Genomic DNA, 17,669 nt, shown 5'->3' on the forward strand with positions numbered 1-17,669 from the left:
TCGGGCAAATAGCTGGGTAGGGTATTAGAATACAGGGGCAGAGAGCTGGGTGGGGTATTAGAATACAGGGGCAGATAACTGGGTGGGGTATTAGAGTGTAGAGGCAGATAACTGAGCGGGGTATTAATGTGCAGAGGCAGATAGCTGGGTGGGGTATTAGAGTGTTGGGACAGATAGCTGGGTGGGGTATTACAGTGTAGAGGCAGATAGCTGGGTGGGGTATTACAGTGCAGATGCAGATAGCTGGGTGGGGTATTACAGTGCAGATGCAGATAGCTGGGTGGGGTATTAGAGTGCAGAGGCAGATAGCTGGGTGGGGTATTAGAATGTAGGCGCTGATAGCTGGAGGGTAGTTTAGTGTTGACGGTGATAGTTTGGTGATGTAAAATAAATAGCCTAAATAAATAATCATAGCAACAAACTTTGAAACATTTCTCCAACCTACATTTTTAATCAAATTAAAACAAAGTTGACTTAATTGAAGAGTTAGCTTGTTAAAGTTAACTTGAATAACAGCTGCAAAAGCAACCTGGCGTTTTTTTAACACGCTAATTGGCAACAAACTTCATGCGATGAGAGGTGCACAGCGACCTGAACAACGCACGCCATGGTATGGGCTCTTTGGATAAAATACTCGCACAATCTGAAAAATTGTCTTGATCACCCTTTTCTAGAATAATGAGATTATTCGTCAGTGGAGACGGATTTCTGAAATGTATCCAGCTTGTACATCAGCGTGATATTTTTCCCAGAAAGCTGGCTGTTGCCAGCGGAAGACTTGAATGGTAAATGAGCGAAATAAATCCAAGGTCGATTTTGTGTTCAACAACCGTTTCGAGTAGGGCAAACGCTGCCAGTTGTAGGCCTACGCGTTATCGCAATCAATCTGCACGGGATGTTTCAAAAAGCACGCTTTGCATTATGCAAAAGCAGGAGTCCTGTTCTCAAAGCGCCGCGAAGAAGAACAGCACTGATTTAATTCCCAAACAACACGGCCGCCAACACGCAGCCTACAAACGTCGACTTGGGTTTCGCAGAACTGCGGGACCGTAAAATGTTATTTTTAACCATTGTGGGCTACATTCATGCTGAAAATGAATATTTAATTAGAATATGCTCAGTTGAAAAACGCGAGTGTTTAAATGTCTGGGGAAGTAGAATTTAAACCGAATGCTTCATTATCGGCAACACCGCAGTCTGAAACTCTGATGTTTTTACCCTGTTTGTTCTGAAGCCGCCCGTCTCTTTATTTAGTCCCTGCAGATTGCGATGGGCGTCGGGCGAAACAGCGCGGGACCCGCCGGTCTCCTCTTCCTCTTCTCCACCCTCCTCTTCACTCGTATGTCGGAGGGCCAGGTGCAAGGTAAGAGTCATTGGGGGAGTCTCTCTACCACCTCCTTTCCCCAAAAATCACGGATCCAAGAACAGGCAACATGGTACTCGTTTCTGTGCGAAAGCCGAAACTGATCTCAGGTCAAACGCTGTTATTTCTGGTTCAAACATCCGACGGAACTTTCCTGCCATTGCTATGTTTAGCCAGCAGGTGATGCTGCGGTTGTAATCCGCACCTCTTCGCTGCAGGTTTGAAAGCAGCGGGCGCGTGGGCACAACGGGGCTGCTGTAAGGTTTGTTTGAGTAGGACGTGATGGTTTTAACGGTTTTGTGAAAAGCAGGGCAGTTTTGAGCATTAGGCACCCTGCGTTTCATTGGGAACAATGTGAATGATGCCGCATAATGTATTAAATGCTGGAATACACTTTAAAATGGAGTTGATATGACCTCAGCTGGTTATATGCTGGATGCACAAGGCTGTGTAATTTGAGTTTGGAATTAAATGAAAATGATGTTTACATTCACTGCCTCTGCAGTGTGGTGTTTGCTGTCTATTCCCTCTCTCTCTCTCTCTCTCTCTCTCTCTCTCTCTCACACACACACACTCACACACACTCTCACGCTAACTCACACATGCTCACGTACACACACACACACATACTCACGCATGCACACACACACACACACACACAATGCACACATGCACATTCACACACACACACACACACACACACACACAACGCACACATGCACATTCTCACACACACACACACACAGTGTCTCTGAACTCTAAGCAGCCCAGAGAAGTTGCACAGTCCCTTGTGTTACCTGCGTTGTGGGGACACTGTTGTGACTGCAAGGTCGGGGTGTCCTCAGAGTGGGGGGGGGGGGGGGCGCAGGAGAACGGGGCGGGGTAAGGGGGGGTGGGGGGGTGCTGACGCTCTACTCTCAGGCAGGGCCCAGATTAATGAGACCCCACCACAGGGCACCCCACTGGAACCAACACCTGGGACAGCTCAGCCACACACAGATGGAGCCCTCTGGGAGGTGTGTGTGTGTGTGTGTGTGTGTGTGTGTGTGTGGGAGTGGGAGTCTGTGTGTGTGTCTGTGTGTGAGTCGGTGTTTGAGAGAGAGAGGGAAAGAGAGAGGGAAAGAGAGGAAGAGGGAGAGAGTGAGGGAGAAAAAGAGAGAGATCGTGAGGGAGACAGTGAGGCAGAGGATGAGGGCCAGTCGCAGTGAGAGAAAAGCGGTCTGAGTAAGTCCCTATTCATCCCCATATTAAATTGGACTGCTTTAATCTGAAGAGCTTTAATGGGCCCTTGTGCTAAAAGGCTTTGTTTTGTGAGCTGGGGGACTTCAGCACTGTGCTGCTTAATTGGGCTTTAACAGGTGGGTGTCCTCACAGTGCACATCACACACACACGTGACTCGCAATTATGGGGCCCTGTTTCTGCTGCAGGGTCCAAAATGAAGTTGACCGAGTGAACAAGATGTTTCATCCAGTGCTCTTTTCTCTCTGTTCTGAGAGGCTGGTTATTGATTTTTTAACCACTCCAGGGTTGGGGGAGGGGAGACGTGGCAGATTCACAGAAGGAACAATTTCGAGTTTTCTATATCGCATCTTTGAGCAGTGCTATGGGTACTGCGTCCGTGGTTGAGTTGGGTATCTTGGCTGGTTGCTATTGTCATGCTGAAAAGTGAAATATAATAGTTCTCCTAAGAGGTGAGTTTGAACACAAGAGTAGCAGAAGGTGAGCACAAATAATGAACAGTGTACGATGCATTTTTAAAGAAGTTATTCAGTTTCATTGTTGTTTGGTTAAAACAGTCTGGCTAGAATGGAGAAGAGCCTCTAATAGTTGCTGATGTACCCCATAACCACCAGAGGGCAGCAATGTTCAGCTCTAGTACACGCTGAGCACACTGCCTCTCCCTTTTAAATGAGCTTTTTTATGGAAGACAAATAATATGCATAGAATGTGTTTTATGAATACAATTATCCCAGTGTGTGTTGACTTTGAATGGGGGCTGTCACTTATGAATCCTGCTGACTTTCATCCGGAGAGACACCATGTTTGTTTGGCTGCCTTTGAGTTGGAGTAGCATTTATTTCACTGATGCTGGAAGCCAATTTAGACCGTGCGGACTATTTCTGCAAAAAAAGTAATAAATATCTACAGACAACCTAACATTTTGTGAGCACTTGGTCTTTCGTTAATTGCATGTGATTTCTCAGGTCAGCACCCCAAAAACATTTATAAAAAGCTGCTCAACACACCAGGTACCCACTAATGAGCCATCCTAAGATGCAAAGGTATGTGTGTGTTGTTGAGTGCAGCTACTGTTGTGGTGGAGTTCACTGTTATTTCTCTGATGCAATTAGACCGGAGTCTGTGGCAGCAAGCAGTGATATTTGTAAGTCATCGCGTGCAGTATTCTGCCTCTAATTTGTGAGTTTGTATCCCCCTACCCCCGCATATTGGGCCCCAGTGTGTGCACTGATGTGTAGCAGCCCCTTGAAATTGAAAGGGGGAGAGGTACAGAGGAAGGAGGGAGGGAGCGGAGCGAGCGGGACCCAGCGTGAAAATGTTTCTCAGCACTCAACAGAAGACCGCGAGAGTCTGCCAGTTCCCGACCCCGCCGTAATTCACGAGCGTGGCCGATTGAAAAGTTTGAGCCGTAATTAAATGCGGCGAAACTACCGTTACGCCAGCGCATTAACGGTTCTGCGGAGCCGGAGCCCGTGGCCAGCGCGCCGTCGTCTTATGTGCCTGCGTAAATAACTCCGCGGCCCCGAGTGCTCGACGCCGCTGCAGCGTGTTTGTGTCAATCTCTCTGACGCGTTATCGAATGCGTTCGCTGGCACAGAGGCGGGCTGTAAATTAGGCGCGTGTAGGGCACCCATCTGCACGCGCACGTCCTCGTACCGCCGCTGTGTAATTCTCGCGAATTCCAAGCCTGGCGTGTCTCGGTGGAGCACGAGTTTGAACGACTTTTAACTCTTCAGATGCCAGTAAAACACGATGACACTCCTGCAGATCCATGATAATTTTCCATGAAAGGGACCATGCACTCACCAGGAAGAATTTTATTCTGAATACTGTTTAAAGTTGGTGTGCCTTTACAGAACCAAAGGCCTAACACATTCCAAGTGAAGCATTCGATGTAACAGTAGCATCTGACCCAGGCCTGATAGGCAGTTTGATAGGTAATGAGCAGGAACGGAGAGAGAAAGCACTGGCTTGCGTTAATTTCTCCTCTACCCGGGCAAACGAGTCTTATGTAGCCTAACTAAGAACAATCTACACAAGCGCTTAGTATCATACTTAATTCCTTAGCCCAGGATTTTTTTTGCCTGCACATATGTTAAACCTTTTTACGGTTTATCGGCAAACCCGTTATATCAGTTGATGATTTTAGTTTGAATCCCGGTGAGCTCGGCGCACTCTGCCTGTAATGGCGGCCTCGCCTTTTAAAGACCTGTCGGCAGAGCCGTTATTTTGAGCAGGCTGCCGCGGATAGCGGGTAATTAGGGCTCCCCGCTGGGTCTAATGGTTTCAGGAAGTGTGTTTGTTTTGGCAGCTCCCGCCCAAAACGCTGCTCTGAGACTATTCTGTTCAGGAGAGCCTCACCCCTCCTTCCCTCCCTCCCTCCCTCTCCCTCTCCCCTTCCCTCCCTCCATCCCTCCTTCCCTCTCTCTCTCTGTCTGTCTCCCTCTCCCTCCCTCTCTCTCTCTCTCTCTCTCTCTCCTCCCTCTCTCTCTCTCTCTCCTTCCCTCTGTCTCTCTCTGTCTCCTTCTCCCCCTCCCTCCCCCTCTCTCTTTCTCTCTCCCTCCCTCCACCTTTCTCTGTCTGTTTCACTCCTCCCATTTTGTCTCTCTCTTTCCCCCTCTCTGTTTCTCTCTTTCCCTCTTTCTCCCTATTTTTCTCACTCTCCACCTCTTTGTCTCCATCTCGCCCCCTACCCTTCTCCCCCTCTCTCCTCCTTTCTCTCCACCCCTCTTTCTGTGACTCCCTTCCCCTCTCTTTCTCTCCTTCCCTCCCTCCCTCCCTCCTCTCAGTAGGGATGAGTGCAGTGACTCTGAGCAGGGAGACAGGGGACCGGAGATGTGCAGGTCTCTCTTAACACTGGTGCGTAATTAACCTTCTCCTCCGCAGAGTGGTGAACCTGGGTTTGTGTTGGGGTGTGTTGGGGTGGGTTGGGGTGGTGATGGGGGGTTGTGTTGGGGTGGTGATGGGGGGTTTGTGTTGGGGTGGGTTGGGGTGGTGATGGGGGGTTTGTGTTGGGTGGGTTGGGGTGGTGATGGGGGGTTTGTGTTGGGGTGGGTTGGGGTGGTGATGGGGGTTTGTGTTGGGGTGGGTTGGGGTGGTGATGGGGTGGTTTGTGTTGGGGTGGGTTGGGGTGGTGATGGGGGCGGCAGACTGGTGTCTTGCAGGCCAAAGCGAATCTCTGGCGCTGCAGAGCTCGCTGCTGTTAGACTGGATGCTCGTCCTCACTTGGAGCCCAGAAGTCTACATTCTGAGGGGGGTTCACAGTTCCACTGCTCAGTGCATGCCATCACATTTGGTATATGTCTAGGGCCAAATCTGTCATGCAGAGTGGGGATGGGGGTTATGGGGATGACAGGGCGTGGCATTTTGCTTTCTCTTTATCCATTTCTCTCTCTCTCTCTGTCCTTCCCTCCCTTTTTTTGCGCACACCCACATTGGCACAGGCATACACACACGCACATGCGCGCATACTTACTCATGTACTCACAGACCTACGCACACACACACTCACAGACACACACACACACACACACACACACAACCCCAGCTCACCTCCCTCCTCCTCCCCATCCTCCCGTTCCTCACCGTTCCTCCTGCACACCGTTCTCTGAATGGTCCAGTGTTTACTGCTTGTGTTCCAGCGGCTCAGCTGCGGTGTGCTAGGCTTCATCAAATAAGCTGCTCGCTGTGGCGTGAGAGACTCAGCAGGGTTCGCCCTCGCTGTCCCCCCCCTCGCCCCCCCCACACCCCACCCCTGCTCTCTGTGCAGGAGACGCGTTCCCCGGCCCGTTCTGAAGGAGCTGGGGGGCCTGTGGTGCTAGAGCGGGGGGGGGGCATAAATTCTCGCCCTGCCGTGTATTAGCTGTGCCCGTTCACAGTAAAACCGGGTCCTGGGAGACGGGCGAGACTATTACCCCCCCCCCCCCCCCCCCACAGGGAGCCGCTGGTGAGATAAGCACCTCTCACTGGGCCTGTGGAGGACCATAAAAACGATATGTGACTTCCATCCTTTTCATAAATGGGACCCTTTTATCACCCCAGTAAATATTAGCTTGCCCCCACCCCCGGCCCCGGCCCCCACCCCGGCCCCCTCATATGTTGTTTATTGGAGTCTGGGAACAGCTGCTTATTGGCCCTGCTAAAAAAAAAAAAACAGCCCCCCCAGGAGGGTATACGCAATTCCATGGGATGCTTGGCTTGATGAAGACCCCCCCCCCTCCGCCACCCCCCAGCTTGTTCTGGCACTGTTCCCATCACCCAAAATGACAAAATGAACAGTCATCTGCTATCAGACCACAGGAATTGGGCGGGGAAGGGGGGGGGGGGGGTCAGGGGACATGGAGGAGGGGCTGAGATTCCATTGGGTATAATTACAGCCAATGAGAGCTCAGTGAATCTCATTACAACTAATGAGAGCACGGCGAATCTCATTACAGCCAATGAGAGCACGGCGAATCTCATTACAGCCAATGAGAGTGCAGTAATTCTCATTACAGCCAATGAGAGTGCAGTAATTCTCATTACAGCCAATGAGAGTGCAGTAATTCTCATTCTCACAGCACTGTTTCCTCACGGTCCTGTCGTCTTCCCTTTCCCGTTTTTAATAATCATTTTTAATAACCCAAATTGCTACAGATTGTTATGAATATCACCCCAGAGCCTCAATTTACAGAATGACTGCAACAGCTATAATGAATATTATATCAGAGTGGAGGGGATGGGGGGTTAGAAATATATTCTTAAATAAAATCTTCAATGTAATAGCCATAAAGCTGTTCTGTGTGTGTACGCGTGTGTGCATGTGTGCGTGTGTGTGTGCGCGCATGTGTTTGCGTGCATGCGCGCGTGTGAGTTTACAGAGATTCATGACTCTTATTATTCGTCAGTCTGAAGTCATAAATACATTCAACATATTTATAACAGCACTCATCCACTCCCCCTCTCAGCTGGAAAAACGGGGGGGATCGCTTCTTCGATCGGCATCGCCAGTGCATTGTGTGAGTCATCAGCTAGGCCCTGTTCCTCATCCTGGGTGGGGTTGGGGGGGTTGGGGGGTTGAGGGGGGAGGTAAAGGGGGGCTCTCAGTAGTAGGACACTGAGGTGGCGATAGACTTTTCCAGTCTGTATGGGTTGGGTTGCCATTACAGGGTTGCCAGTTCCAGACTCACCTCTATTAGTGAGTAATTCTACTATTGTAATGCTGCCACGATGAGCTAACTTCCTCTTCCACACAGACATTGTTTGGGTTTCAACCAGAATTTTCCCTTAACTTCAACATTTAAAAAACAGGAATTAATTTCTTTTTCTTCACAAGCACACTTTTGGTGTGTTCAGCGATCCTGGACTAAAATGAACTTGCCAAGCTGAGTTCATTAAGAAAAGCCATAAGGTTTCTTTTGTTTGCTTGTCGCAGTCAAGGACAGATCGAGATTAAATTCAGCTCTGCGTCTTTGATCCTCTTCAGGATCGGAGTAAGACCCCTGGGGATTCAATCGCTGTTTTTGTTTGAGCAAAATAAACTTACGATGGGAGCATTACAGTATTGCATGGACTCCATTTTTTAAAAACTTTATGTATTTTCTAACCCACGGCAGAGATTGAAGTGTACGTGCTCCTGTATTACAAGCATTCCATTTTTTTGGCGACAGTCCGACCATCTCCGCCGCCCCCCCCCCGCCGCCCCCCGGTGAACAGAAGTTGTGTTGCTCTTGTTTTGGTTTAACTCCCGTTACTCTCTGCTTAGCTGCCTGTTTTACATAGCAAAAAAAAAACCACCCTCCCGCCCACACACTCCGCTCAGCGAGAACTGAAATCAAAAACAGGACGTCTTGTTCTCCCCTCTGTTTTTTTGGTGCTGTCATAGATACCACCGTCATGGCAACATCAGAACGTCCGTCTGACTGAGGGGGAAACGCTGCTTCTTCAGGGCCCGATCGATAGCGAGCGAAAAGGCGGAGTTTATGCAAAATAAACTCAGAAACTGAAGCTTAAAAAAAAAATAAATAAATAAATAAAAAACAGCTGGGTGGCCACATGGGGTTAATTATCTTTCACGAGTAATTAACTGTGCGTACATATTTATTTATGTATGAGATGCGCATGTGTGTGTGCGCGTGTGTGTTTATGTATCTCACACGTGTCCGTGATTATGGTTTGTTATTAGTTGTTGTTGTATGAGTTGGGTGACTTGGTGGAATGGTGAGGGGACGTGATTATGGTTTGTTATTATTAGTTGTCGTTGTATGAGTTGAGTGACTTGGTGGAATCGTGAGGGGACGGGGTGTGGCAGTGGGGGGGGGGGTGTAGCCGGACCGCTCAGTTGTACCTGACGCTCCCGCACACCTGTGTGCTTTAGACCTCGTCTGCCGCTCTGAGGCACGGACACCTGTCACCTGACGCCAGGACGGCCGGTTCTGCACCCCCCCCCGATCCCAGGGGGATTGTGGGTAAAAGCAGAGTGGTTAATAAGTAAATGAGAAGCAGAGGAACTTGCTGGCGCCCCCCCCCCTCCCGATCCCAGGGGGATTGTGGGTAAAAGCGGAGTGGTTAATAGGTAAGTGAGAAGCAGAGGTACCTGCTGGCGCCTGCCAGGCGGGCAGATGGCCTCACCTGGGTAAACAGATTTGCAGAGTCTGTTGCAGCTCGTTTAGGAGGCACCCCGGAGGATTCTGGGAGGGGCGGAGAGACCCGCCGTGTGATCTTTCATGGGGGAGGCTGGGGGGGGGGCAGAGATGGCCCACCTGCTTCAAGCGTCATTTGGGTTTAAGTGGGAATTGGCCGGTCCTATCCCATGCTAATGTACACCGGTACCTCTGCCATTTACAGTTGGTTTTTTAAACTTTTTTTGAAACTTGTTTTTAAAGCGTTTTTTTAGGGGCTAAGTGTTTAGCCCCTAAAACGCATTGCTGACCGACAGTCCAGGTTTTTCCCTGCAGGGTCATAAAGACTGCTGCCGATGCCATGGTCAGCATCTTAAAAACAGCTACTGAGCGGTCTGCTAGAACCGCCAGGCCTGCGGCTTAACAAAGACAGATGAAAGCTTACGTAAGATGGCTTTGAATTTCTATTTTCATTTTACCGTGAACTTTCCAGGGTTTCAAATTTGCATTTATTTATTTATTAATTTGTTTATTTATTTATTTTTTACTGTGGGTCATGGGAGTGGGTGAGGTGGACTGCGTGATGAAAGATTAAATGTACAGCACATAAGACACATTACATTTAAATTCACAACGATCAAATTAAACGCCAAAACCCACTACATCTGCTCCAGTGTTTACAGGGAACTTTTTTTTAAACATAATTTTACATATTTATTTTAATTTAACATATGCTTTTTTTAAAAATGCAAATCCATATTTGGACATATGCCAGGTTGCATTTTAATCAGAACGCCCTCGGCAGAAGCCTGCGATTCGCTCTCTAAGAGGCTTCTGGGGGCGCCAGGTCTGGGGTCCCTGGGCACGCTCGTACCGACGGCCTGCTGGAACGCAGATATGTAATTGCTTTTTAAAATTTTTTGTTTCTGCTGCGGTTCAGAAGAGCCGAATTCTCGCCTGTTAAAGATTTAAAGCTAATTCCCAGAATTCCCTGAGACAGTCCTGCGAGGGTTTTTATTTTTTTTATTTTCATCTTTATTTTTCTTTTTTTCATTCCTGCCAACTCTCTGTGAAACACATCTCTCTCTCTCTCTCTCCCTCTCTCTCCCTCTCTCTCTCTCCACGCTTCAGAGATCCATCTCAAACAAACTTAACGCGGTTTTACGGCGAATCGATACCAAACAGGGGGGGATCAATAGCGCCGGGGCCCGGGCCGGCTTATTTGTGTCAGAAAATTTCTGCTTGAAAATATCCATTCTGCCCTCTGCGGTTTTATAGCCGCTTAATTAGCCGCCGCGGAGCTGTGCTAGCCCGTTTCCCCCCCGCGGACTGATGGAAATATGAGCTGAAGGGTATTAGATGCTGGGTTTTTTTTTTTTGGTGTGTGTGGAAAAATAGCGATACTCTGCTCTCAAGGGCAATCTGTTCTGCAGTTCCCCCTTCTGGCCTCTAGGGGTGCAAACTAGGGAGAGGGAATTCAAAAGAGAGACAGTATATGCAAATTGCGTCCGATAATTCTACTCGACATTAATCCATTTGTGGATTATGTGCAGGATTAAGCTCAGCTTTGGTCCTCGTTGAGTTTGTTATGCCGAAGGAGAGGGGGGTGGTGGTGTTGGATGTTATAAAATTGTGTGAAAAGTGCAGTTCACACGATGAGCGTGCGCTACAAAGGATGCTGGGAAATTTAGCAGGATGTGTGAGGTTGTCCGTTGGCTGTGTGATGTCCACAGTGCATTGGGATCCCTCAGGTCTGTCTGGTGTGGGATGAGGTCAGAGGGGAGAATCAGACGTCCTCATTGGTAGATTTGCTCTGTCTGATGTGTTTACTGGTCTGGACTGCAGGACTGAGGCCTGTGTCATGAGCTCTCTGAGATACGAGAGCAAGTGATGTGCTCTGGTGTGCGTGCGTGCGTGTGAGCGAGTGAGTGTGTGTGTGTGTGTGTGTGTGTGTGTGAGTGTGTGTGTGTATGTGTATATGTGTGTGCGTGTGTGTCCAAAAAACAACGTGCATTCTGGGATAGTGTTAAAGGTGGCTCTCATCCCAGCTCCCCCCTGTGCTGACGCTGCTCCGGCCTAAACCTCACAGTCCTGTTTCTCCACTCTTCATCCCGTCCTCCCAAATTCTGATTATCGAAGTTCAGCGGCGACAGAAACCAGAATGCATTGTGGGAACTGCCGAGGTCCCCGCTAGGCTCCTGGCTCCTGAGCGGTTTTGTGCTGTGGAAAAGAGTCTGAAGTGTCTCTCAGTCTCGTTTCTGAAAGTGTGAATGTATAATGGAGAAAAATAATGTCTGTACAAATACAGGGGGGGGGGGGGGAAGGCCTGGTTCTTCCCATTAGTCCTCTTCATCTACCTGTGAGTTTATTTTTATGTGATGGAGAATAGAACGTGCTCAGCTGTTCATTCACCCGTGAATTTATTTTTATATAATGGAGAATAAAATGTTCTGAACCCGACCGATTTACTCGTAATTGAGTGCTGAATCCCCCCCCCCCCCCAAAAAAATAAAGCAGTGTGGAAAAGCACGTACTCTCCACAAAACGAAAACTGATAATTTATTACATCGATGTACGAAAACAACCTTCTTCAGCGTATTCAAAGACTACTAAAAACATTTTCCGAAACCCTTTTTGCTTTTCGTGTTCCATACATCTAACATAATAAATTATCAGTTTAAATTTAAATCAGAGATTTCCAGAGAGCGCTGTCTGTGTTTTTCTCCGCTGTTACATTTTTATATCGACACATTTTATGTTTGTATTAATACAAGTGAGCTGAGCGTTTGACACCCTAAATAAATATGTCACTATACGAGTTATAATTGGCCTTATTGATTAGAAACCCCTTGTGAGTGTTCAGTAGAGTGCTACTTGGACTCAGTGTACATAAACGCCATTATAAATGAATATGCGTATGAACACGCCCGCTTCCCAGTAAAGGCTCTCTTTCCCGCTAAAGAACAGGATGTTCCTGTGTTCCATATAGCGCCATGCTCACCGCTGCTAAACCCGCCTGCTGTTTACCTGCTCCCAGCATTCCTCACTGAAGAGGTACGGAGGTGCGTAGGCTAGCAGGTGCGCAGGCTAACAGGTCTGCTTCCAAAGGTGGCCTTTCTGATCAGACTGACCAAAGCCAGATTCTGGGGGGGGGTGTGGTTTGGGTATAAACCGACAGTTAGTTGTTCTGAAGAGGTGGAACTGTTGATGGAGATCTGAATTGTGACATCACAATGCTGGCAAAAACCAGTCAGATTGCAGGAAAGCTGACGCATAAACTAACTTTCCATAGTGGAGTATCTGGTGAGTGTGTAGAATCTATGGTGGGGGACGGAAGCTGTATAGTTGTGTGTGTGTATTGGTGTGTGTGTGTGTGTGTATGCATGTTGTATTGGTGTGTGTGTGTGTGTAAGTGCGCATGTCTGTGCATATGTGTGCATGTGAGCGTGTGCATGCGTATGTGCCTGTGTGTGCATGCGTAAGTGTGTGCTTGTGTGCGTGTGTAAGTGAGCGTGTGCTTGTGTAAGTGAGCGTGTGCTTGTGTAAGTGAGCGTGTGCTTGTGTAAGTGAGCGTGTGTGCATGTGTAAGTGTGTGCTTGTGTAAGTGAGCGTGTGTGTGTGTGCATGTGTGTGTGTGCTGTAGTGGCGTGTGTATGTGGTGTGCTGTGTAAGTGTGTGCTTGTGTAAGTGAGCGTGTGAGTGTGTGTGCATGTGTAAGTGTGTGCTTGTGTAAGTGAGCGTGTGTGTGTGTGTGCTTGTGTAAGTGAGCGTGTGTGTGTGCACTGTACTGTACGCCCCAGACATTCCTTCACATTCAGATGGAAGCCCAGCAGAGCTGTGTGTGTGAAGCAGCCCTGGCATGTGAGCGTGTGCATGCGTATGTGCCTGTGTGAGCGTGTGAGCGTGTGAGCGTGTGAGCGTGTGAGCGTGTGAGTGTGTGAGTGTGTGAAGCAGCCCTGGCTGTGAGGTGTGCATGCGTATGGCGTGTGTGTGAGCGTGTGAGCGTGTGAGGTGTGAGCGTGTGAGCGTGTGAGCGTGTGAGTGTGTGAGTGTGTGAAGCAGCCCTCGCATGTGAGGTGTGCATGCTGGTATGTGCGTGTGAGCGTGTGAGCGTGTGAGCGTGTGAGCGTGTGAGCGTGTGAGCGTGTGAGCGTGTGAGCGTGTGAGCGTGTGAGGTGTGAGCAGCCTGCATGTGAGCGTGTGCTGTGTGAGGTGTGAGTGTGAGCGTGTGAGCGTGTGAGCGTGTGAGCGTGTGAGCGTGTGAGCGTGTGAGCCTGTGTGAGTTGTGTGAGGTGTGCGTGTGTGAGCGTGTGAGCGTGTGAGCGTGTGAGGTGTGAGGCCTGCATGTGAGGTGTGAGCGTGTGAGCGTGTGCGTGTGAGCGTGTGAGCGTGTGAGCGTGTGAGCGTCGTGAGCGTGTGAGTGTGTGGCTGTGTGAGCGTGTGAGCGTGTAGGTGTGAGCGTGTGCATGCGTATGTGCGTGTGAGCGTGTGAGCGTGTGAGTGTGTGAGCGTGTGCAGGTAGTGCCTGTGTGAGCGTGTGAGCGTGTGAGCGTGTGAGCGTGTGATGTTGTAAGAGCCTGGCGGGCGTGCGGCGTCTTTGTGTGAGCGTTGCAATCGCGGGCCCTGCTGACGTGAACGTGCGAGGCTCCGCGCCCGTGCCGCCAATTCCGGGAGGTGTAGCGGAGTTGCGCCGTGTCCATGCTTTGCGGGACGTGTCTTTCTGACTGTTTGAGGGTGCAGTCGTATGCACCGCGGTGGGAGGGGTGGGGTGGGGCTTTAGCGTGTGCGTGTGCCGTTGAGCGTGTGAGCGTGTGAGTGTGTGAGCGTGTGCATGCGTATGTGCCTGTGTGAGCGTGTGAGCGTGTGAGTGTGTGAGCGTGTGCATGCGTATGTGCCTGTGGGGAGCGTGTGAGCGTGTGAGTGTGTGAGCGTGTGCATGCGTATGTGCCTGTGTGAGCGTGTGAGTGTGTGCATGCGTATGTGCCTGTGTGAGCTGGAGCGTGTGGTGTGTGAGTGTGTGCATGCGTATGTGCCTGTGTGAGCGTGTGAGCGTGTGAGTGTGTGAGCGTGTGCATGCGTATGTGCCTGTGTGAGCGTGTGAGCGTGTGAGTGTGTGAGCGTGTGCATGCGTATGTGCCTGTGTGAGCGTGTGAGCGTGTGAGTGTGTGAGCGTGTGCATGCGTATGTGCCTGTGTGAGTGTGTGAGTGTGTGAGTGTGTGAGTGTGTGAGTGTGTGAGTGTGTGCCTGTGTGAGCGTGTGAGCGTGTGAGTGTGTGAAGCAGCCCTGGCTGCGGCCGGCTCCTTTTATTAGAGCGATCAATCCCCGGTCCCCGCCATGAAATGTCAGACGCTCCCCGCGCCCGTGACCGCCAATCCGGAGAGGCGGAGCGGGTCGCCCCGCGCGGTCCCCCTCCTGTTCCGCGGGACACCCGGCTCTTTCTCAGACCTTTTTGGGGGGGGCCGGAGAATCGATGCACCCCCGGGGGGGGGGGGCTTTAAAGCGTGTGACGTGTGCCCGTTTTTTTCACCAAGTCGGCAGAAACAGGAGGCAATGCTGAGGCGTGGCGCTCTGGTCACGAAAAGCGGGGAGAATGAATCTTTTCCCTGCGTGTTCGTCCCCAAACGCAAACTTCGGAATCCTCGCGGGACTGACCCCGCCATACCTGCTGACCTCAGCGGCGATTAACCAATGAGAAGTAAAATATAGGACCCCAAAATCATATGTTGTTATAACTGTGTGTTACTCCTGCTAATCCACGGTTGCTTTAGTTGCTGAAATGTCATAATAATGCCACACGAGCAGTATTAGCTGAGACCGTTTCACTGGGAGACACACTTTGAGTGAGGTGAGCGTTGGTAAAGTTCGCTCGCTGCTCCCGCGCGACTCTGACATGAGAAATTACGCAGTTATGTGGCCCCAAGGTTCTGACTTTCATCTTTGCTTGATAACTCCATGTCCTTTCCTGTCCTGTAGGCTGCTGAGGGCTTGGATAATGGAATATGAGTATCTTTCTCTCTCTTGCTCTCCCCTTCTCTCTTTCTCATTCCTTCATTCCCTGTTGCGTCTTCCTTTCTCCCTTTCCCTTTGCCCCTCCCTCACTCTCTTCCCTGCCTCTTTCTCTCCTCTCACTCTCTTCCTACCTCCTCCTTCCCTCCTCTCTCTCTCTCTCTCTCTCTCCATCCCTCTCGTGCTGTTTGTATAACCCCCTCCACGCACCCCCGTTGTTTGCTGTAGTATCCCTCACTGGTAAAAACGCTCTTGCCGCTTGGTTAGCTAATGTGACGCCTGAGTTATCGGTGTTATTATATGGATTTCCCAGCCCCCCCTCCCCCCCGGAGTTCAGCTCTGGAATCTTCGGTGAGTATCGATTGGAGTAAGACTCCATGGCTCTACCCAATCGCCCACAACCGGTCGATTTCCCAATGCCGCGCTGGTCTTTGGGTTTTTATAAACTGTACGCGCGTGCATCAGAGACGGCGGGCTGCTGTTTGCTTTCTGATTGGCTGTGCGGTGGGACTGGGATTTTAAGCGCATACTCACCTGTTTGAATGGGGAACACAGGTGAGTGTGCTTACCTGCTTTCCGCCAGCTCAGAATAACCGCCTACTTTGATCTTCACCATTAACTTGACCCTTAACCCTTGACCTTTGACCTTCATCCAGGAACACTGAGGTTATTTTTGCACTACATGGTTAACAAGTTAGCACTCCCATATCAGAAATTCGTATTTTTAGTGAAATAATATTAAAGTTATTTACAGTGCGTCCCAACCTGTTTATGTGGTTTCCATGTTTCTGGACTTACGGTGTTCATGGCTATGAATAACTGTTACACAATGAGTATTGTACCTTATCAGACCTGCGTTCTGTAGTTGTTCCAATGACCTTTGGTATGCACTTATTGTTCGCTTGGGATAACAGCATCTGCCAGATTAATGTAATGTAAAGTCTCGGGTTTGGTTATGACTCTGGCCGAGCTCGGTGGCTGGTTGGCTGCCTTCAACAAGTGCTTGACAGAGCGATGGATGTTATGTCAGACACCGGTGCCAGTGAACGTGTCAGTACTGCGGGGTTAAACAGAACAGACTGCGCGAGGAAAATCAGAACCTCCCGCCTCAGAACCGCCGCCAACATCGCGGACGCGCTCGCGGAACGTGCCGGGTGACCTCACGCGTGTGACATGTTGTTTGTCTCGCTGCTCGTTTGCGTGATGGACCCTGACCGTGCGTGGGTGTCTGGATTAGTAATCTGACTCCCCCGCCGCCCCCACCCCTGGTGACTGGTGGGTGGAGGCAGTTGGGCCGGGGGCGGTCCGATGGCTTTGAACAGATGGAGAGACGCCCGTGACTCTCTCGTTCTCTCTGTCACTCTGTCGCGCTGGTCGGTGAGGGGGCGTGGCTTCTGGGACATGCCACGCTATGCTGACACGGCCCTGTCTGTGCGCCCGGTTCCTTCTCTCTCTTTCTCTCCATCTCTTCTCTATCTCTCTCTCTCTCCCTCCCTCTGGTTCGATATAAAACCCCAGCTCGTGTTCATTTTTTACATATTTAATAGAGAGTAATAGAGATTATAGGACGCGGTGCAAACTTTGTTGCCTCTACTTACAGACAATACGGCGTGTGTGTAAACACAATTAGCATAAACCACCCACCTGCCAAAGGGAGGTCAGTGGAAGAACATTATTATAATAGCGGTGATAATTTTCATGTTGAGAAAATGTAAATGCTGGCTGACAGAGCTACAGAAGATGTTTTTGCATCAAAATTGCAGAACTCTGTTAATTGCTCATTACACAAAAATTGCCAGCCAGTGGCGTTTCTCCTGCCCGGATGTGGTGAGAGCTGCGCCCTTTGGCTAACCTGCTCTGGCTTCAGCGTCGCTCAGGGAGGGGAGCGTTTCAGTCTCAGTGCACACCAGCGACCCCTGCTGGCCGATCGGGATGCCCGCGGCCCGCCTGTTGAGCTGCGTTTGAAGCATCTTCCTCATACTCGTGTCCGTGTGAGCGCGGCCCGCTGACTCTCCTAAACCGCTGCGGTGGGTGTCACACAACTCGCTGGCCTGTGCTGGGGCTGTTTTTATTGGCTGTGTGTGTGTGTGTGTGTGTGTGTGTGTGTGTTGCTGTTGGGTTTGCTCAGGGCTCAAGGAACAGCGCCCGGCTCACGGGAGAAATCTGGCCGGTACCACTGACACCTTTAAACACGGAGCGAACCTCTGTGTACTGCAGTACTGACAGAATGTGGGAGGAGTTAAGTGCAGGACTGACACAGTTAAAGTGGGAGGAGCCTGGGATCCCTGGATAGGTTGCGGAGATTCCTGGAGCAGAGAGAGCTCTATCCCCCCCCCCCCCCTTCCCCTTCATCTTCCTCCCTGATGCCTGCTCTCCACTCACCTCACAGCAGGTACTGTAGCTGGGGAGCAGTTTGCTTGGTGTGTGTGTGTGTGTGTGTGTGTGTGTGTGTGTGTGTGT

The 17,669-nt window shown here is 50.2% G+C and overlaps 1 protein-coding gene across 8 annotated transcripts in view; it reads left to right on the forward strand.

The window, feature by feature from the left end:
* The window catches only part of LOC135264125 (roundabout homolog 2-like), a 168,346-nt gene that overhangs the window by 18,780 nt on the left and 131,897 nt on the right, over positions 1-17,669 (forward strand). For 4 of the 8 annotated variants that reach the window (XM_064352798.1, XM_064352799.1, XM_064352800.1 and 1 more), the window contains one exon: positions 1,255-1,363. In XM_064352798.1, coding sequence (XP_064208868.1) covers positions 1,255-1,363 — 109 coding nt within the window. Of the gene's footprint in view, positions 1-393; positions 1,050-1,254; positions 1,364-17,669 lie in introns of those variants that run through there. The other 4 variants (XM_064352808.1, XM_064352804.1, XM_064352805.1 and 1 more) reach the window with 4 other exon arrangements.

This window comes from Anguilla rostrata, chromosome 9, assembly GCF_018555375.3.
Source record: "Anguilla rostrata isolate EN2019 chromosome 9, ASM1855537v3, whole genome shotgun sequence".
Classification (NCBI taxonomy): domain Eukaryota; kingdom Metazoa; phylum Chordata; class Actinopteri; order Anguilliformes; family Anguillidae; genus Anguilla; species Anguilla rostrata.